Source organism: Rattus norvegicus, chromosome 4 (assembly GCF_021556685.1).
Source record: "Rattus norvegicus strain SHRSP/BbbUtx chromosome 4, alternate assembly SHRSP_T2T, whole genome shotgun sequence".
In the NCBI taxonomy this organism is placed as follows: domain Eukaryota; kingdom Metazoa; phylum Chordata; class Mammalia; order Rodentia; family Muridae; genus Rattus; species Rattus norvegicus.
Window position 1 is genome coordinate 153152433 of NC_141537.1, and position 21709 is coordinate 153174141.

Below are 21709 nucleotides of genomic sequence, written 5' to 3' on the forward strand. Positions count from 1 at the left end.
CTGGCACAGCTTATCTACTCAGCAAAAGGTAGCAACCTGGGTGGAAGAGAAAGACTTGTTAACGTCATCTTCCAAAGGGGACTTGAAAGTAGTGGTAGCTGGGTGGTGTCTCAGGAAGATTGGGAAGCTGAAGATGACATGAGCTCAAGGTGGTCATCTTGGTCTCCATAGTTCTAGGCCCGGCATTTATGGCTTTTAAAATAAGTGGTATATGCCTTGTTCCAGACATTGACCACAAACAGTCCACCATAGACAAGGAAGCTCAGTCCTTTTCTTATATATAGTACACTGTAAACTATTGAAAAACTGCGCATTTTTTTTCTTGCATGTATAGAAGGATGCTGTGTGTACAGCTTTGTGTCTCTAGATGGTGACCAGAAGAGGGCATTGGGTTCGCCAGTAACTGGAGTGCCATGGTTACTGGGAACCCTACTTGAGTCATGAGGGGTCTCATACTTTACTTTTCTGATCGAGTGGGCATTGCATCCATGTGGATGTTTCTTTTTGAGAAGTGCTATTAAATATGGAGCCAACTGTAGCTCCTGTATGTTTCTACTTGGAGCTTATGCATGGCAGTTATTAATAAGGTGCAGAAGGTTGTTCTGGATGTGTTCAAAGGACTGAACTTGGCAACAAGTACCTGTGCCTCCTGACAGTTTCTTCAACTCAGCAAGTGTCCAAAGTGTGAACCCTAATACCATTCCCTCAGGCTTCAGTACTAATAAAGACTTGGTCCACATTTTCAGAATTTTCACTGATTGCTTCACCCCAGAGCTAGGACGAACTATTGTGGCTAGTGGTAGAAAGAGACCCTGGCACACAGGAAGTGGGAAAAGGTGAAGGGAAGGGTGGGACAGTAAGGAAGGTATAAACTTCTCCAATATACCAGTTAAAGCTAGGTCCCACTTGCGGAAGGTTGCACTTTGAAATGGTTCCACCAGCTACTGAACTCAAGATCTCTTGGTGGACTCAGACCACTTAAACTGCTCAGGGTGCACTAGATTGGTGGTGTGCTGACTGGATTTACATAGGAATGAGGGACTGCCTATGACCCAACCTGTGTAGTAGAGGCTGGACAAACTCAGGTCTCATATCAGGAAAGTCCAGTAGCAGAGAGGAGTTGGTTAGTGTAAAGCTAATCTGACTTCCTGTCTAAATCTATTCAAATAGCCCTGGTCATCCATTCATTGCCTATAGTTAACTCTTGTTAAGAAACCAAGGAGCTTAGTAATTGTATATCACAGCATTTAAGCATCAAAACCTGTTTCAGCACAGTGGACATTTTATAAGACAGAGGTAAAAATACTGCATGTTGTGCTGGGCATGTATCTGCTGGAGACTGGCTTATGTAAGGCCTCGTGTTCATTCCTAGCACTGAAGGAAAAACTGGTCTTTAAGAATTTAAATTTCTGCTAGCATACTTAAAACTGGCTTTACACTTGAAAGATTGCCTTCTAGTTACTTGAAGGCCCACAAGGGTTCCCAGCCAGTGCTAACTTCAAACTCTGGCCTGATTTTGAACTCTTGATCTTTCTACTTCTACCTCCCAAGTGTTGACTATTTGGTTTTTTTGTTTTTGTTTTTGCTGTTTGCATGTGAGTGCAGGCACACATGTGCCATGGTAAGTGGAGATAAAAGAACAACTCAAGTTCTGGCTCTCTACCTTGTTGAGGCAGATTTCTGCACTGTGCCTAGCTGGCCCTTGAGCTTTCAACCATTCCATCTCCACCTTTCATCCCTGTAGATTGGTTCCTAAGATCAAACTCTGGTCTTCAGGCTTGTTGGGCCAGGGCTATTACCTACTGAGCCATTTCTCTGGCTCTGTTTGACATTTTAGCTTTATCTGTGGTCAATAGGTTTTTGTTTTCAGTTTTTAGACACTTGTCTCACTTTGTATCCCTGGCTGTCCTGTAATTTTGCAAACCAGGCTGGCCTTGAACTCTCATCTGCTGCTTAAGTGCATGGAATTTTGTATCACCATGCCTGGCCAAGTGAGGTTTTGGTTTTGTTTTTATTTGAAAATATCTTCGAAGAAAGTTTCTTTAGCTCCTAACATCTTTTAGTGCTTTGCTTGCCTTTGTTGTTTCTGACACAAGGTTTCAACTGTAACCCAGGCAAGCCTGGGACCCAGACTAGTTCTTCCTGGTCCTTAGATGACTCATTTTAGACATGTGTTACCACTCCTGCCAATCTGCTTTTTTAAAATTCTCTTAATTGGACAGGTGGTATTTCAGATTATTTTTAGTTACCTTTCTTCCTTGGATTCAAAACCAACCTAGGCTACGTGCGACCCTGACTTAAGTTTGAAAATCTTACTTCTGTCTTAGGGTTTTCCTACTGCGAACAGACACCATGACCAGCTTTCCCAGGCCTGGTCAGAAAACTTAAGCGTTGGCTCTACCTCTACTAGGTTGTGTGAAAGACTTCACAGAATATCACCTCACCCCAGACAGGGGTCCCACTGCAGACCAAAGTTATGATGATGCAAAAGTTGGTGGATCAGATCTCACGGGTACAGGTAAAGGGTTACTCAGTAATAGGGATGACTCAATACAGCCCACCCTGTTTCTCTGTTGTGTGTGCGTGCGTGTGTGCGTGCGTGCGTGTGTGCGTGCGAGCGATGTGAATGCAGGTACATATTCACATGTCAGAAGTTAGTGCCTTTGATCATTCTTTACCTTGTTTTTTTGAGGACAGTGTCTCACAATCTGGAGCTCAGAAGTTCAGTTAGGCTGATCAGAGAGTTCTCACAGATCCATCTGCTCAATCCCACATTTATCCTTAAGGTTATAGTTATACATTGCTGTGCCTGGCTTTTAAGAGCTGGTGATCAGTACTCAGGTCTACCAAATGAGCCATTTTCCCCAGCTTCTTCATTTTGAGAGAAACTTACCATGTAGCTTTGGCTGGTCTGACATTCACTAGGCCAGGCTATCCTCAGACTTGGTGTGATCTTTTCAAATATGTTTTCCAGGTGCAGAAATAGTAGGTGCTTGCCCATCACCCTTCTATTCATTTGTATATTAAGTACTGCAGTTTTAAGTACTAGGCTAGGGGGGAACAACATAGCACGCTCAACAAAGTCCCTAGGTTTCATACCCAGAACAGTAAAAGAAGATGTAGTGGCACTTAAAAGCACTCAGGATCAGGATTCAAGGTCGAGCTAGGCTACAGGGAACCCTGCCCCAAGGGGGAAAAGTGGATGATAATCTGCAACATAAATAAGTAGAAGGGCCTGGACTACAAAATAGGAAGAGTCGTTGGAACAGCCCTAAATCTCAGAAGCAACATGGTACTTTGGGAACGTGGGTTTAGAACAGTACTGGGTTTGAGTCCTGGTACTTGTTAATAGAACTTTTATGTAAGTTGGGATAATGTGGTTCTCAACCTTCCCAGTTCCTCATGTAATGACTCCCAACCATAAAATCATATTTTGTTGCTTCACAACTGTAATTTTGCTATTAAAAATAATAATGCAAATGTCTTTCTGATAGTCTCAGGTAACTCATATGATGGGGTCATTGGTTTGGGAGTTGAAATGCACAGGTTTAAGAACTGGGACGGGGTTGGGGATTTAGCTCAGTGGTAGAGCGCTTGCCTAGCAAGCACAAGGCTTTGGGTTCGGTCCCCAGCTCCGGGGGGGCGGGGGGAAGAACTGGGACAGAACCCCCATTTCTGAGAGGGAGAGGGCCTGTGAAGTTGCCTTATGCCAGGGTGCAATAGTCTAGTGAGAACTTCAGTGAGCTCAGGGAAGCCTGGGGCAGGGGAGAGGAAGTTCTCTACCTGAACAACTTGTCAGAGGAGGAAAAGAAAGGTTTTTTTGTTTTGTGGAGATCTTGCTGTCCAAGGCCCAGGAGAGCTTAAACATCTCTCTGGCTAACACCAGCTCTCTGTCTCTACATACTGCCCCATTTCAAAGGCAGGCTTCCATATGTTCTTCCATATATTGCCACCTTTGCTGCAGCACAACTTGTAATTTGGTACCATTTACTGTCAAGAGAGCCATATACAGGACGCTGTGGCCTTGCATCTCAGAATGGTTGCCAATAGGAGTTGGTGACTAAATTTCAAGAAACAAGGTTGGGTATAGTTGACCAATTGTTAGAGCACTTGGCATTCGTGAGGCCGTGGGTGTGTGCTTCAGCACCACATAAACCAGTGTGATGATACTTGGGAGGTGACAGCAAGTGGAATGGAGCTTCAAAGTCAAGGCCAGCCTGGACCTTGTGCAATGTTTGGTAGCCTAAAAACACAGTTAAGTGAGTTCTTTTGCTGCCACAAAGCAAATACAGGAATAGCCTCTCAGGATAAGTGTGGGGACCTATGGTAGCCTCTCCAAGCCGGATGTGTGGCTGGAAAGCCTGCATCTCCAGGAAAGGTGCAATACTAGCTAAAGCCTTCACCTGAGGCACCTGCATTGCCGAGCAGGCTTCCACCAGGCGGAAGAGCACCAAGGAGCGCCTCAAGGGGGTGCTGCTGTGAAGCTGCTGTAGTGCTGGGATCTCATCTTCACGGCAGTCACCAATTACAGTGGCACAGCCCAGGTCAGTTTTGTGCCCTGGCCATTTGCCTTCCCTGTTCCCTCAACCAGGGCAGGTCTGTGTCCCGTACCCCCCACCCCCCAACCCACCCCCAGGCAATTCTGTACCACAGTTTTCATGCTTTTCTGAACCTGAAAGGTGAAATTCAGATGCCTCAGGGTCTGATGCTGGGCCTCTGCCTCTAGCTGCCTGATTTTTCCAAACACCCAACGTTGCACTCTACCCAACAGGTGGGCTGCTATCTCTGACACCAAGAGGTCCCTGACCCTGGGAACCTCTGAGTTCTGGCTTTTGCTGCTCAACTCTTCTGTTTTGAGACTGCTGGATGCACTCACATCCCAGGGTATTGGAGGAGGAGGTTTCCTATGTGTCAATCTGAGGACTACACAAAATTTTATCAAAACAGATGAATCAATGAAGTCTCACTGGGTTGAATTGGGATTTTAGAGTGACTAAGCCATCATTCTAGGTTATATCATGTGGAGGTGATCCATGTCATCAGAACTGCTAGGGTCTGGGCACAAATTCTAGTCTTTGGATAAGACATTGTGGTATCTTTTATGGCAAGTTCATTCCCATTGCTGGACTTTGACCCATGGGAGAGCATTGGAGGCACACGATGATTAGGAAGCTGTCAATGTAGGATCTAGCTGAGAATGAGCTTCCTTATAAAAAGCCATAGGGACAGACAACTCAGGCATTCCCACATCTTTGCTTTCCCCACATATCACAGGGGGGGGGTGTCACAAGACCACAGGACAGAGCAGCAAGACCAGTTTAATATAAAATCAACTTTGGAACACCCTTCCCTGTCACTGAAGACTTAAGTGTGCTCTAGGGAAGCCATTTTGGAGAGGAAGATCTCCAGAGGGGAGATACAGCAGGAAGTCATCAAAAAGCTGCCTCCAAACTTGGTCCTGTGTTCAGTTCGTCAGGTACTGGCAGAGCCTGTGGAGAATTGGGTCAGTTCTTCAGTGACCTATTCCCTTTGCCACCCTATTGTTCTCCCTGAATCCCACCAGAAGCCCAGCTCACCTGGAGTGATGAGTGGAGTGACTTTCTCAGGTAAGGAACTAGAGAAAGGAAACACTCAGATAAGCATCAGGACATTTCCTCAGGATTTCCCATGTCACTCTCCTACAAGGGCATACTTTACATTTATGTATTTGAGCTTTTGAGACGTAGTCTCATGTAGTTGCTCAGGCTAGTCTTATGTTTGGTATGTAACCAAGGATGGCCTGCCGATCTCCCTACCTCTACCAAATGCCAGGATAGCAGGTGTGTACTACCATGGGGGCACAAACAGGAATACTCTTCCATAGTGACTTAATATCAAAGGACTGGTTTTTCTCTCATTTGAGGCCTATGAGAGTTTAATCTTCAAATAAATCCCACTTTTAGCCCAATGGCTAGGCAAGGTGTAATGGCTCTGCTGACCCTAGAACTTTATCACCATGTACAAGTGCTGGGCCAAAGATGCATTCAACTGGGTCCCTGTCTTACCTGGGCGTATGGTTGCGCCTACATTTGCACTTGCCACCTAGGAGAGGAAGAACATAGATTCATCGAGAGTCTGAACCTTCCTCTCCCCACACCGCCAATCCCTCTACTCACTCAGGGCCATGGCAATTCCAGCGATGCACAGGAGCCCCCCAAAGATCATTCCTCCCAGTTGCAGGCTCTCCCAGTCTAGGGGTGGGAGCAAAGAGGAGACATTGCTTCACGGTACCCTCACACATTCATTCAAAAGGTATTTATGGGTTGGGAGTGTGGCTTTGTGGGGCACCTTTACAAGCACCCACTTGCCCTATAAATACGTGCTTGCCCACATGGCTGTGAAAAAGACCCAGTGGGTTAATAGGTACATCATATAGTAGTACCTTGTGGGGACAAGTGCCATGAGAGACAAAGGAGACAAACCGACAGGAAGGAGGACAAGGTTCATTGGACCAACCCTAGCTCCATGACCCAAGGTACCCTTTTCCCTTCATTTTGTTGAGCTCTTATCGAAGAACAGGTTTTGTGTCCCACCCACCTTGACTACTGGATCATGTACCCTCCTCATCAGTTGGCTGGTGAAGGAGGTCTAAAGCATTGACTCTGATATAAGGATTGACTATGATAGCGTGGGTAGGGAGGGGGGGTTGGTGTCGGCTCTTACCGTAGTAGAAGGGACTGCCTTTATCTGCAGTAAATGAAAAATAAGGAAGTAAGTACCAGATCTAGGAGATAGGATATGGGGTCTCAGGAGGGAAATGCAGGCAGGCAGCAGGTGTCACTTTGGAGTGTACAATGGTGGCTACTCACCAACTGGACCATTGGCTTCCAAGACAGGCAGACCTGCGTGAGAGAAGTAGAAGTGATTATTTGTCACTTTGGGGTCAAAAGACCAGCATCTAGAGGGGTCTGCGAAGTGACCCTGACCCTAGGCCTACCAGATCCCAAGCAGGCAGGCCTTGGCTTTTTTAACTCATCCTGAGGCCCATGGCTTCCCACTCACAGCCCTTCGTATATCTTTTTATTTTTTTAAAGAGGTGGATTTAAAAACAAAGCTTATTATGTATGAGTACACTGTAGCTGTCTTCCGACACACCAGAAGAGGGCATTAGATCCCATTACAGATGGTTGTGAGCCACCATGTGGTTGCTGGGAATTGAAATCAGGACGTCTAGAAGAGCAGTCAGTGCTCTTAACCACTGAGCCATCTCTCCAGCCCGCCCTTCATATAGCTTGCCCTGCTAGTCTGCTCTGAACAGGATGGTTGATTCATTTTTTTTTTTTTTTTGGTTCTTTTTTTCGGAGCTGGGGATTGAACCCAGGGCCTTGCGCTTCCTAGGCAAGCGCTCTACCACTGAGCTAAATCCCCAACCCCGATTCATTTTTAACCTTGTCTGAGAAGTGTTGGACAGAGCCAGGCTCTTCGCCTCGTGAGGGAACAAGTCTACTTTGATAAGCATTGTCCATTTCACAGTTCACCAACTCAGTGGCCGTTGAGCAATTTTTCAGTATCCTCATTCCTCCTGTACTAGCGTTTCATGCAGCTGACACGGTTTAAAGGTGAACACATTTATTGGGCACCAGTCCTACTCTGGGGAGAGGCTGTCTGGTGTCTACTGCCTTGGTAGGTGGAGTGTATGGAGAACTCACCTGCTAGCACCAGGAGAAAGGCACAGGTTATTCCCTCCATATCAACCCAGGGCGAGGCTGCAGGCTGCTGGGTGGGCTGCAGAGCAGAGGTGGGTCTGGGATCTGTGACCTGCCACAGCTCACGCCATTAGGAGGAGGCAGAACTGGTGTGAAAATTAGGTATGCGAATTCCACATGGGCAAGCGCTTATCTGAAGAAAAGGATTGCTTTCCGCTTTAACATCTACAGATGGCACTAGTGATTAATTACCTGGGTATGTGGATTGCTTAATTCTAGTTACGTGTTCAGAACACCCTGTAGTGACCACATTGGGCTTCGTGAAGAGCTTTATAAAGATACTATCATCTCTTTCTCAGAGGTGGGAACTCACAAAGGTAAAATCAAACACTCCAGGGGAGATGTCTGTCCTCCCTAGGAGTGAGAGGTCTTGTCCTAAGCTAGGCTTTCCTAACCAGGTGTCTGGGTCCTGACTCTTGAAAAGATCTGGCCCCAGAGGAACCAGGTTGGGTCACACATTATCTCAGAATTTAGCAACAGGTCTGGAGGGTGCAGTTCCAGCCTCCATGTCTACAGCCAGGAACTCTGCCTGCTCCAAGCAGCCTCAGATCTACTCAGAGCACAGGTACCTGCTAGAAAGGTCTATTAGTGTGTGAGACATAGCCCCCTTCTCCTCCTCCAGGTCCTCCTCCAGGCCCCATTTACAAGTTGTATGTGATAGCCCTTGTGTAGCTGAGTTTTAGAAAAAGCCCTATCCCTTCTTTCTGTATAATGGCAGCTGTTGTCAAAGGTTCCGTTCTGAAGTCCCGGTTACTATCTACTGTACTTAGCTCTGGTCTACTAATGAGATCACAGATCCAGTACCTACTGGCTGGGCTCAGTTCCCTCACATCCACTTACCAGGTGTGTGACTTAGTAGGTAATGCCTCTGTGTTTCAGTGCCCTGGAAATAATAGCAACCTTGTAAATTACGCAGATGAAATTGAGGGAGCTATGATATGCCAATCCTCAAACATATACCCAGCCCTGAAAGTCGGCTACAGTATATATGAGCCGCATGGACCTGAAGATGGAAAACTGGATAAAAAAATTCTTCTGGACGCGGGGGTTTTTGGTCTGGCCAGTCTCTGAAGTTGGTTTTCTTTTGCCCTTCATCAGTTTCTCCTCCTGCTTCCTATAAACCCACAGCTCCTGAATTAAGTCTCATTGTTTGCTTCTGCTTCTGCTAAAGGTTGGCTCTTACTTCCCCTAGTCCTGAACTCGCTGCCACACAGTTACAAAGTCAGAACTCTCCAGGCCTGGAGAGGCCATCTCTGTTCTCACAATCCCCAAATAGTTGCTCAGTTCTCAGAGTCCTGGAGTCGGCACCCACCACCCCTTCCTCAGATGGTCTCTCGGCCACCTCTTCCAAGGAGCACACTTAAGTCCTTGCAAATATCTACTTACCCTGGAGATGACCCGAGCTAGGTGAGTGGTGCAGAGAGGAAGTCTGAGGATAGCCTGGCTGGGTTCTGCTCTTTAAACCCAGGAGCTCCGCCCTGGACCACACACCAGCAGTCTGGAGGGAACTGGTCCTACCTCTTCTGCTCCTGTAGGCAGCCCTCCCCACCTGCTCTTAAGGCCGTAACTCACTTACCACACCCAGGGTAGAGCCAGTGCTGGGTCCTGGCTACTTAGAGCTAAGGAATGAGGGAGAGAAGGGAGAACTGGGACTACTGGATTTCAGTCCCTGCTCCAGAGGAAAAGGGGCTTCCTTAGTCTACCCAGGTCTTAAAGCTCCAGGATTGGTAAGATGGCTTGGGAGGTAAAAGTGCTTGTTACCAAGACTTGAATTTGAGCCCAGAAACTACAATTTAGAATGAAAGCTTACTCAGAAGTTATCTCTGATCTCTCTCTCTCTCTCTCTCTCTCTCTCTCTCTCTCTCTCTCACACACACACACACACACACACACACATAAATAAAAATTTAAAAAGCCCTGGGTCCCAGCCTGCTTGTGCTGTGTGGAGTACCTTGGGGACAGTGACGTAGATAACAGAGACTGGCAGCTACACTATTTTTATTTGAACCTGGTGTTCAGAGAGAGAGGGGGCTGGGTCTGATGGGGACCCATTGGTTCATTTACCATCTTCTTGCTAGACCTGGATACCCTGTGACTTGGGGAACCTTCTTTAAGCTGAAATGAGAAACTTTCCCAGGTAGACTTTTGCCTGCCTCACACAGAGGGAGGGACATTGCCAGGCAGAGGAGGGCTTTGTCTGATGCTGGCCAGAATCATCCTACCATGCCTTTGGATGACACTTGGCCTCTCTGCTCCTTTCCAAGTGAGGGGGACTTGTTCCTGTGTAGGAGGTCACTGAAGAAGAGTTGAGGTTGTCTGTCTTGGGTAGGTGTGGAAAGGGTTGTTAAAGGATTCAACAGTTAACTTTTTTTGAATTTCGTAGATGTGGTGTTCTGCCTACATGTTTATCTATACTGTCTGAAGTATCTGGTGCCCACAGAAGCCAGAAGAGAGTGGCAGATCCCCTGGAACTTGAGTTACAGTTGTGACAGTTGTGAACAGGCATGTTGGTGCTGGGAATCAAACCCAGGTCCTCTGGAAGAGCAGTCAGTGCTCTTAACTGCTGAGCCATCTCTCCAGTCACCCTTCCTCCCTTGAGTACTTTTTTAAAAAGTGGAACACTTCACAAAATTGCATTTCATTACTTCATTACAGTTTGTCCTTTACTTTTTATTATTATTATTATTATTATTATTATTATTATTATTATTATTATACTTTCTTGAGACAGGGTTTCTCTGTGTAGTCCTGGATGTCCTGGAACTTGCTCTGTAGACCAGGCTGGCCTTGAACTCACAGAGATCCTCCTGTTTCTGCCTCCGCTGGGATCAAAGGCATGCACCACCACCACCACCGCTCAGCGTTTTCCTTTTTAGGATGTCTTTTGTTTATTCTTTGACAATTTCTTGGGTGCTTATGATGTATCTTAATCATATCCATCCAAACTCTGCCCTCTTGTTCCTCTTCTTCCCTCTCCTCTTCTCTCTTGCATTAGTACTGTCTGCTGGATTGTTGAATGATTTTGTTAACTCCTCTTGTGCAGGTAAACACTCGGCAGTAAGTTCATGACTGCAAGGGCTGTGTTATGCCCGAGAGAGCACATTTCCCCACACCTCATCCTCCTGCTCTTAATATTCTTTCCACTTCTCTTCCTCAGGGCTCCCCAAACCTTCTTGATGCTGAAGTCCCTGTTAAGAGCATTCTGCCAGGTGTGGTGTGTGCTTTTTATCCCAGCGTTTGGGAGGCAGAGGCAGGAGGATCTCTGGGAGTTTTAGGCCAGCCTGGTCTACATAGAAAGTTCTAGGATAGCCAGGACTACATACATAGTAAGACGCTATCTCAACAACACAGCACCACACAACACAACTAACTAAACAAACAAACAAGGGCTGAGCACTCTGGCAGTCAGATGGCCTCAGAACTCTGACCAGTTACAAGTCTGTCCTAACTGCTGACCACTGAAGAGAGATGCTTCTCTGGCCAAGGTTGAGGGAAGCAGTGATCTACAGGTAGACACGTGAATAGTTAAAATGTGGCTCGACAAACATCCATTTAAGCAAAACAACCGTAGTAGGTTCCTCCCAGAACCTGTGACCTCTTGAGCCAGGGCTTTTGGCTAGGTCTAAAGCCCCAGGTCTGAATTCCCTCCTTCAGAGCAGGCCTCAAATCAAATCCAAACGCACTTTGGTTACCTCACGAACGTCATGCCACTGTCACACATCTAGGCAGGTTGATTTACAGCTGAAGGGCTGACTGCAGGGATGTCATGGATGGCCTTTCTCCCCGAGCGTCCTGCATGGTGCCTTCTGGCGTTATGAAATCTAGTCAGCAGAAGGACATTTTTTAGGTCAGATCCAGCTTGATTTCTCTCTGTCCTGCAAGCAAACTGTGTGGTGTCTTCAGCATTAGTGTCTCACTGCCTGGTTCTGCTGGGCAACCAAGTGCCAACAGCAATAGCCTGTGTGGTTGGGGCCCCCGAGAGCTTCACTGACCTGTAACTCCTTGGGATGCACTCTTCCCCTCATGGGCCCTTCCTAGCTTCCTGGTCCCTACAGACACTCCCTCTTAACCATGTAAATCGAAAGACACAAAGCCACGATTCACATGTGAAGAAGAATGCACCTGGCATTTTTCTTTTAGGTCCGGTGTATTAGTCAAGGTTTCTATTGCTATGATAATGACCATGCCCAAAATAACTCAGTGGGGAAAGGGTTTATCAAGTTTACACTTCCAGTAAGAGTCTGTCCCTGAAGGAAGTCAGGGCCGGAGCCTGGAGGCAGGACCTGAAGCAGAGGCCGTGGAGAAGTGCTTATTGGTTTATTCCTCATGGCTTACCCATCCTGGATTCATTCAGTCTTTGTTTCTCGCCTCTCTCCTTCCTCCTCCTCCTCCTCTTCATTGTCTTTTTTTTTTTTTTTTTTTTTTTTTTGGTTCTTTTTTTTTTCGGAGCTGGGGACCGAACCCAGGGCCTTGCGCTTCCTAGGTAAGCGCTCTACCACTGAGCTAAATCCCAAGCCCCCTCTTCTCTGTCTTTTGAGACAGGGTTTCCTCTCTGTAGCCCTAGAACTTGCTCTATAGACAGACTGGGCTTGAACTCAGAGATGTGCCTGCCTCTACCTCCCAAGTGTTGGGTTAAAGGTGTGTGTGCCACCACCTTCTCCCCCGGACTCCCCCCTTTTTGATAGAGTTATTCTATGTAGCCCTGGCTATCCTGTAACTCACTGTGTAGATCAGGCTGACCTCGAACTCACAGAGATCCACCTGCCTTTGCCTGCGGTGTGCCGGGATTAACGACGTGTGACATCACACCCAGCATCAGACTCTTTTCTTATGCTACTACCGAGGGCCACCTGTCCAGGGTGATGATGTCGTTCCGTTCCGGGAGAGCGGGACCCTCCGGCATTGACTGTTAATCAAGAAAGAGCCTTGCAGGTTTGTCTGGAAGTCAATCCTACAGAGCTGTTGTCTCCATTTCTCCTTAGATATGAAGCCATGCTCTCAGTAAAGATCCCCTCCTCCCAGATAATGTCTAGGTTTAAGTCAAATTGATAAAAACCAATCAGTACACTTCTTAACTCAATTAGTATATTTTTCCAGTCCCATCCATTTCCCCTCCAGTTTCACTTTTTCTTTTTTTTTTTTTTTTTTTTTTTTTCCGGAGCTGGGGACCGAACCCAGGGCCTTGCGCTTCCTAGGCAAGCGCTCTACCACTGAGCTAAATCCCCAACCCCCAGTTTCACTTTTTCTTATGGCTGAATAAAATTCTGTTGTGTATGTGTCCTCATCTCTGTCCACTGGTCAGCTGCTGGCCTTCCAGGCGGGTTCTATTTTCTAGCTGTTGTGACTAGAGTGGCAACAAACACGTCTGTGCAGGTTTCTCTGTAGACGTGGCCGATTGCTGTATTCTGAGGGACGGTGTAGCAGAACACATGGTTTATTTTCCACTCTCCGAAAAGCTCCACAGTGACTTCCATGGCGGCTGTACTGAAGGACGTCCCCCACCAGCAGTGAGTGCCATTTCCCCTTTCCCCACATCCTCGCCAACATTTGCTGTCATTTGTTTTGAAGACTGATCGATTTTTTTTTCCGTTTTTCTTTTCTTTTTTTCCGGAGCTGGGGACCAAACTCAGGGCCTTGCGCTTGCTAGGCAAGAGCTCTACCACTGAGCTAAATCCCCAACCCCCACAAAGGTCTTTTTATATTACAGGATTCCTTTTGTTTATTATTGGTCTTATTTCTGAGCAAACATGTGAGTCCTGTTCAGAAAGTCCTTACCTATGCCTGCGTCTTGAAGTGTGCACTCTACCCCCCTGCCCTCACACACCGATTCAGAGTTTCAGGCCTTATGTCAGGATCCTCCGTGCGATCCTCCCTCTGTTTGGAGTTGATTTTCAGAAGTGGTATAGTTGAGTGTGTAATTCAGACAGTTGCTCAGGCCGTAAAATATCACTCCGTGAGCAGGGCGTCAGCTGTGAGAGGGACTACAGTTGTGATGCTGTCTCTCGAATTCTGGGCTAGCAGATTAGTGCAGCGCTTGCTTTGTCCTCCATAACTGCGGGAAGATAAATAACCAAGGACCGAACAGAGTAGGCTCAGAGGTTAGCTAAGGAGAGTGGGAGTGGGTAGCAGAGGTCTTAGTTATGTTTCTATGGCTGTGATAAAAGTGCCGAGACCAAAAGCAGCTTGGTGAGGAAAAGGTTTATTTCAGCTTGTGCGTTCCACACCACAGTCCATCACTGAAGTGACTCCAGCGGGGCAGGAACCTGGAGGCAGAAACTGAGGCAGAGGCCACGGAGAAGTGCTTGCTCTGACTGCTCACTGCAGGACCATCTTCCTAGGCGGGGCATTGCCCACTGTAGGTTGGGCCTGCTCACACCAATCACTATTCAAGAAAATGCCCCAAACACTTGTTTGCAGGCCAATCTGATGGAGGCGTTTTTCTAACAGAAGTCTTTCCGGATCGAGCCAGGTGGTAATGGCACACGATTTTAATCCCACTACTCTGAGTTTGAGGCCAGCCTGGTCTACAGAGTGAGTCCAGGACAGCCAGGGCTACACAGAGAAACCATGCCTTGGAAGACCAAAGAAAAAGAAAAAAGAAAAAAGAATTGGATTGACTTTGAAAAGGAAAAGAAGTAAATAAAGTAGAGGGGAAAGCTGGGGTCCACAAGCTTTAGATTTAGAGGTTGTTAAAGCTATGGGAAGTTCTGGATAATTAGCAAAAGGAGGAGGGGACACAGATGTAAAAAGGAAGGAATGACATAGGAAGAAGAGTGGCAGCTCTGAGAGGTGCCTGGCAAGCAGTGTGGAATCCTTACAGCAAACACACACACTCACTCGAAAGCTGGAGATTATTACTGATAGGAAATAAGAAAGAAGAAGTATTCAGTTGAGTTAGTTGCTGACACATCTGTGCTGAGATAAAGGTGAAATTCTCAGGTGTCTCTGGCTCTAGGAGGCTCCATGTGGTGGTGTGCGTTCTTGGGGTTCCAGAACGCATGTTGTAGAGAAGAGGTTGTGAGGTGGTTCCCCTTAATCCTTCCACTTTGCCCTGCAGTTCTGGTGTATAGCTATTGTATATGTTTGTGTATGTGCCTGGTGTGTGTGTGTGTGTGTGTGTGTGTGTGTGTGTGTGTGTGTGTGTGTGTGCGGTGATGTATGTGGGAAGTCAGAGGACAGTTTGGGGGAGGGGGGCTACTTTTCTTCTTCCTCCTTTATGTGACTCCAGGGATGGAACTCAGGTTGCCGGACTTGTAGGCAGGTGCCTCTTCCTACTGAGCCGTCCTGGCTTTTCTTTCCTTTTTCTTTTTCTTTTCTATGTGACATGGTGTCTCTCTTTATCCCTGGTTGGCTCTGAACTCACAGAGATTCTACCTGTTTCTGTCTATGCGATTCAAGGACAGGAGGTGTGTGCTATCGTGTTTGGTGACCATCTTGGCTTTTTGAGGCAGGGAGCCTGACAATCAGGCTACATTGGCTCTCTAGCAAGTGCCACTGTCTAGCAAGTCTCCACCTCTCCAGTGTCAGCACTAAGATTACAGGTGGAAACTGCTCTACCGAGCTTTTTGATGTGAGTGTTGGGGATTGTGACTCCGGTCCTAACACATGGTTGACAATCACTTCACCAACTGAGCCATCTCCTCAGTCCCAGCAGCACTTCTTTTTCATACGACCACCCTCCTCCTCCTCCTCCCCCTCCTCCTCCTCATCATCATCACCATCATCACCACCACCATCATCATCACCATCATCATCACCACCACCATCATCATCACCATCATCACCACCATCACCACCACCATCATCACCACCATCATCATCACCATCATCACCACCACCATCATCGTGTGTGTGTGTGAGAGGGAGAGGGAGAGAGAGAGAGAGAGAGAGAGAGAGAGAGAGAGAGAGAGAGAGAGAGACACCTGTGGAGGTCAGAAGACAACTTTGCAGAATTCTCTCCATCCCATTGGCTTTGTCAGGCTTGTGCAGCAAGCCCCTGGGCCCACTATCAGTTACTTTCCTGTTGCTGTGATAAGCTATCCGGACAAGGCAGTTTGGCTTCCGGTTTCATAGTGAGGGTCCATCACCATCCCAGCAGGGAAACATGACGTCAGGCAGGCGTGGTGGCAGGAACAGCTGGGCATTTCTATTATCAACATAGAGAGCCGACCTGAAATGGCACAAGTCTCGAACTCTCAAAGCTCTCCTCCAGTGACATCCTCCAACAAGACCGGACCTCCTAAGCTTCCCCAAGCAATGCACCACCAGGGCCAAGTATTCAAATATCTGAGACTCTGGAAGACATCTAACATTCAAACCACTGTACCCCCCGAGCCATCTCACTATTTCCTTAACAGCTCCTCACTATTTCCTTAACAGCTCCTTAAAAAAGAGAGTTTACTATTTTTATGTGTATGTATGTGTGTGTTAGTGGGTTTATGTGTATGTGTGCCAGCATGAGTTTATGTGCATCACCTATGTGAAGGTGTCCAAGGTCAGAGGACACTGGATTTCCTAGAAGTGAAGTTGTAGGTGGCTGTCAATTACCTGGATTCCCCTGGAAGAGCAATTAACTACTCTTAGTCACCGAGCCATCTCTCCGGTCCCACTCCCAATATTTCTTTATTGTTTTTTTTTAAAAATAGAGTTTTTCTGTGTAACCCTGGCTGTCCTGGAACTCACTTTGCAGTCTTTGTAGAGATCTGTCTCCCTCTGCCTCTCCACGCCTGGCCAGCACTAGGCATGACATCTACAAAAGATAGGTACATTAACAATAGGAGTTGGCTATAGCATAGAACACAAAGGCATGACTGTCAGCCACTGAGTATACGTTCAGTCGTGGGTACCTCTGAGAGGAGTCACGCAGTGTCCAAGCATGACGCATCCCATAGATGAAGTGGCTTCTCCCCTTTTGTTCTTGGCAAAGTTACACACAGGGAACTCAGCTCCTAATTCCTGTTCCTGTCCAGCTCCCACCAGTCCTCTGCTTTCAACGTGGACAGGTTTTCTTTCTATTTACTAAAGATTTTGGCAATAGAAATGAGATCAGGTCTTTGAAGAGGGCAGAAATTATGCAAAAGCGCTGTCTTTCTGTTGTCCTTCTGTCGGAGCAGGAAGTTAAGGTACCTTCCTTTCCTTCGAAGGAAAGTCTTCCTGCCTGCAGGTAACTGCCGTGTTGTGGTTATTACCCTCTATGGCCTAGGGGATAGAACTTATCTGAGAAGAAGGAATTTCAGACTGAGGCCCTACTTGGCAACTAGAAGACCTCCCACCCCCTTTTTATTTCCTGGGAGCAGTGGTAGAGTCTAGGGCAGGAGGTCAGGAGTTTGAGGTCATCTTCTACATAGCAAGCGTGAGACAAGTATGGGCTACAAGAAAATAGAACAAAAATGAGACTTGGGGGAGCGGGGGTGGGTAGGGGTGGGCCTCCCTTCTATGAACAGTTTTCCTCAGAGGTTCCTCTTTCAGTCACTGTTCCAGGCTGCAGATCTGCTGTGTGTGTACAAGAGCCAACCACAACAACAGTGCTGCACATGGAGCCCTCTGCACGGCCTTCCCTCTGCACTAAGAACTAGCAGCATGAGCCTCTGCTGTCCCCAGATGCTGTCTTGGTGACATTCAGATTAGTTTTTCTCCTGTCTCCTGGATGCACAAACAGGCAGCAAGAAGATATGTTGGTTACTGCAATACGCACGGTGACTATCTCAGCCTGGGTTTGCATCCAGAGTTTGCGATCATGGTGGAGCTTCTGAATCCAGAGGTTAAAGGAACTAGCTTTCCTTTTCCCGTTCCGGCTTAGAAGGTGTCCGTTCTGTAATTATCTATTGAGTGCTGACCCTGGATGGCCTGCGCGTGGGCAGTGATTAGCAGGAAGCAGGGAGTATGTATTTGGGAGATCTCACAGAGGAAAGAAAATTACTCTCTCCTAAGTGAACAGAGGAAGGCCAGAGGGATGCCCACCCTCTGAAGGAAGGCTCTTCAGGTTGTGTTAAGGGGACGAAGCTCTCCTGTTTCCTCTCTCTCAGTTCTACATGACTGTCCAGGCACAAACGTGGAATTCTCTCCCTCCTGAGACGCCTGAGAGCAAGGCAGCTGACTCTGCCCTCCTGCCTGCCTGCCTGCCTGTGTGAATGGATGAGGCGATCGGAGCCTTAGTGCTATAGAGGGTCCACCTCTGTGGGATCAGGAAGAACTTTCAAGGAGAGACAATGGTTTGCATTCTGTGTGTATTTGTGTATGTGTTTGTGTGTGTGTGTGTGTGTGTTTGTGTATATGTATGTGTGTGTGCACACATCTGTGTATATGTACACACCTTGGCTGTCCATTCTCGGGTGCCTACCCTTCTCTCTTCTGTGGTGCTGGGATTGTGAGCATGCACTACTGTGCCACATCTGTTTTTGTTTGTTTTGTTTTGTTTTGTTTTTAATGTGGGTGCTGGGGAATCAACTCAGGTCACAAGCAGTTTACCAGCTGAGCTGTCCCACAGCCCCTGGTTTGTATTTGATGAGGGTCTTTGGACATTGTTAAGAAGGTAGGCATCTGGGAGAAGAGAGACCCTGAAAGGATCCACAGAACCACTGCAAACAGTCAAATGCAGTCCCGAGACTCCCTCCTTCACAAGCGTGTTCTCCTGCCCCAGGTCACCTGTCGGGGTAGTGTTTGTACTGCGCATGTTCATCACATGACTTCTCAGCTCTGGGCACTGCTTTCACGTCCTACCAGCACCTTACAGGGTACAACTGCTAAAACAAACACTTCTCAGAATAAACGCTTGGATTTCCCCTTAAACCCTCCTGCCTACTGTCTGTTACCTACACAGCGGTAAAACAGGAAACCCGACTGTCCCAGAATCTATACATTAAATGTTTAAATGTTTTGTTTTCTTCTCTCTCTCTCTCTCTCTCTCTCTCTCTCTCTCTCTCTGTGTGTCTCTCTCTCTCCCCCACCCCCACCCCTCCTTCCTCCTTCTCATCCTTCCTTTGGACCAGGACTTACTATATCAGGGTCTGAAAATTGCTGAGGGAAGACCCCAGACTCAGTATGCAAGATAAAAGAGTGTTTATTCTGCAGAAACAACCAACATGAGGGGGTCAACCATTCTTCGAAATGGAAATCCTTATTGAAGGGAATCAGGAGAATTTTCTAGAGGGATTAGGTAATCTAAAATTTCATTGATGGGTGCTAGGGGGTCACAGGTTCGTCTTCTGATTGGCTTGTGCCAGGCGGTCAGTGGTCTGCATTCCTGTGTCATGAATGCTTAGCCCCAGGAAGAGATGTGGCTGCCCAGCACAGACGACCCATCCTGGGATAAGATATTTCCTATTTTTGTGGTTATCCGAGGGCTGTTCTTTGGGAGGGGGTTTTATGACTTTGTTTTTGAATTTTATGGTATGTTCCTGGAGCTAGTGCTTTATGGCCCAGTTCCTGGGACTTACGGTCTCTTCCTGGAGCTGGTGCCTTATGGCCTTCTTTTCGAAATCGGGCCTGGTCCATAAATGAAGACAAATGGGTTTTATGTGGTCCATTCAACTATGTAACCCTGACTGACCTGAAGCTCACTGTGTAGACCAGGCTGACCTTGAACTCACAAAGGTCTGTCTGCTGCTGACTCACAAATGCTAGTTTTGAAGGCGTGTACCACCACATTCTCTTCATTCAACAGCAAGCGAGTCACTGGTGCTGCCTGTAGCTGTAAATCATCCCCTTGCTGCTCTGCTAGTCCCACAAATACATAATTTGGCTTCTGAGACCCCACACTTCTTTATTTGCTCAGCTCTTTTTTGTGCTTACTGTGCTCCAACAACCCTCGAAACCTTTGGGAACTCCAGGCTTTCTCTTTTTAAATACGGGGCTAGTCTTTCTTTTTAAAGACTTATTTTATGCACGTTGGTGTTTTGTCTGCATGTTTGTGTGCTACATATATGCAGTGCCTTTGGAGGCCGGAAGAGGGTGGGTGTCAGATCCCTTGGAACTGAAGTGATAGACAATTGTGGTTTGCTGCTTCCCTGCTCGATCTGGAACCCAGGTCTTCCAGAAGAGCCGACACTGCTCCTAACTGCTGAGCCATCTCCCCAGCTGGGGCTAGTCTCGAGTGTCAGTGATCCTCCTGCTTCAGCTGCTCAAGTATTGAGATTACAGGTGCATGTTACCTAACCCAGCCTCCAGACCTTTCTTTACATGGTGTCCGTGTATGCGCGCACGTGTGTGTGTGTGTGTGTGTGTGTGTGTGTGTGTGTGTGTGTGTGTGTTCATGGGAGTATCTGCTCCCTTTCTGACTTATTTCCTTGACGTAGGATCTCTTTGCATATGGAGCACAAAAGTTTTGGCTGGACTGACTGGCTTGCAAGCCCCAGCAGGAGGCCTTTTTTTCCCTGCCCCCTCCCCCTCCACACTCATTTTATTTGGCAAGCCTAGGAAACAGCACATGCCTCTCTTAATAATGCAATCCAAGGCCCTTACTTGCATGTATTGTGAACACACAGTCCTTTTTAAACAATGCACCTCCCCACCTGCCAGTGACCTAGGACCTCCCACCTGCACCAAGCTTCGTGCACACCCCACTCTAACTGTGGGATGAGTTTCTCCTCTCCATGGCAACCATCCACCTTAGAGTCCACTCAGTCATAGTCCAGTTATATCCAGATACAAAGGAAGGACAGATGATTTGGCCTGAACTAGTTTGGGGTGTATGTGCAATAAGGCAAAATGTTTCCTTGAGTAGATTTTTATGGGGAAATTCCTGTATTTACCATCTTATGCTTATGCATAATTGGGCGTGCGTATGATTAAAATCAGATGCATTATGGGAAGGGACGTGTACAACAGAGAATGGTTAGATAACTGAATCTGTCAATCAAAATAGAGAGCCACCCAAACTACCCTGGTTAACCAAACTCCTCTTTTCCTTGAGCCCTGTAAAAAGAAGCCTCAAACAATAATCAGACACCTTGACTTGTGTGATTGTCCGTCTGTCACTTTCGACAGTACATCTGTCTGTTCCGTTGCTTTTCTCTGAATAAAGGACGCTTGCTACATTGGAATCTCGGTGAGCTCTTATTTTAATCCTTTGACTCACATACAAGAACCTAGAAATACGCAGACCCAGATCCTAAGCACAGGTTATACCAGCACCGGGGGTTACAGGCATCCATCATGCCCAGATATATTGCATGGAGATTCAAATTTAGGTCCTCGTGTTTGCATAGAAGGTGCTCCTACCCACTGAGCCATCCTTCCATGCCTATGCGTCGCTATAGGATGATTTCCAAAAGTTTATTCTTTGGTTTTAAATGACGATGTCTCAAGTATCCCAGGCTGTCTGTAACTCTGTATGTAACTGGGGGTGACAAGGTCTCGTGTCCTAGGCTCTGTGTCTCTGTGTAACTGGGAGTGACCTTGAGCCTTGGATATTTCTACATTCAGAGCACTGGGATTACAGACCAAGTCTCAGCTTGCGGAGTATATGAGACACAGGAAACCGGATTCAGGAGTTCTTTCATTTGTAGCAGCAGAACTACATTCTCAGCCCAGCCTTTTAATCCCAGCTTTTTGGAGGCAGAGGCTGGTGGATCTCTGACCTACACAGAGAGTTCCAGGACAGCCAGGGCTACACAGAGAAACCCTGTCCCAAAGACCAAGTGCTTTTTTGGCAAGTGCTGTTTCCTCTGGGCACTTCCTGTTACACATATCTATTCTAAAAGGAGTATTTGCTCTCTTTTGAAAAGTGGTACCATTCTATTTTATGCTGCTGTTTAAAGTTTCTGTTCTGTTTGTTTGAAGCAGGGTCCCACGTAGCTCAGGCTGGCTCAACTATTTAACTTAGGGTGGCTTTGAACTCTTGACCTGCCTGCCTTCATCTCCCAAGTGTTGCAATTTCAAGTATATACAAATGTTGTTGACTTTGCTATTTAAAACCTTTAGCATAAGCTTAAACAGCTGTGAAGAATTTATTATATATTACAGCT

The 21709-nt window shown here is 47.0% G+C and overlaps 1 protein-coding gene across 5 annotated transcripts; it reads right to left on the reverse strand.

Moving 5' to 3' along the window:
• Positions 1-5300: 5300 nt before the first annotated feature.
• Positions 5301-9276, reverse strand: Fxyd4 (FXYD domain-containing ion transport regulator 4). 5 transcript variants are annotated; one of them, NM_001368663.1, is made up of 9 exons: positions 9132-9163; positions 8586-8628; positions 7689-7764; positions 6849-6881; positions 6703-6726; positions 6156-6230; positions 6045-6081; positions 5577-5614; positions 5301-5489 (listed from the first exon to the last, which is right to left on the reverse strand). In NM_001368663.1, exons 3-9 carry the CDS (start codon positions 7726-7728, stop codon positions 5473-5475), a joined length of 264 nt encoding a protein of 87 aa, NP_001355592.1. In that variant the 5' UTR covers positions 7729-7764; positions 8586-8628; positions 9132-9163; the 3' UTR covers positions 5301-5472. The 5 variants fall into 5 exon arrangements, with proteins under 5 accessions (NP_001355592.1, XP_087515285.1, XP_087515282.1 ...); XM_087659159.1 differs by having other exon boundaries at positions 5303-5489; positions 7689-7797; positions 9132-9276; XM_087659156.1 differs by having other exon boundaries at positions 5303-5489; positions 7689-7806; positions 9132-9276.
• Between the last annotated feature and the right edge of the window lie 12433 nt (positions 9277-21709).

Coding starts and splice junctions, on each gene's coding strand:
- Fxyd4 (NM_001368663.1), bottom strand. CDS start 7,728: ATGGAGGGAATAACCTGTGCCTTTCTCCTGGTGCTAGCAG. Junction 6,231..6,702: donor AGGCAGTCCCTTCTACTACG/GTAAGAGCCGAC, acceptor TCCCACCCCTAG/ACTGGGAGAGCCTGCAACTG. Junction 5,615..6,044: donor AGGCGCAACCATACGCCCAG/GTAAGACAGGGA, acceptor TCCTTTCTCTAG/TTCCTTACCTGAGAAAGTCA.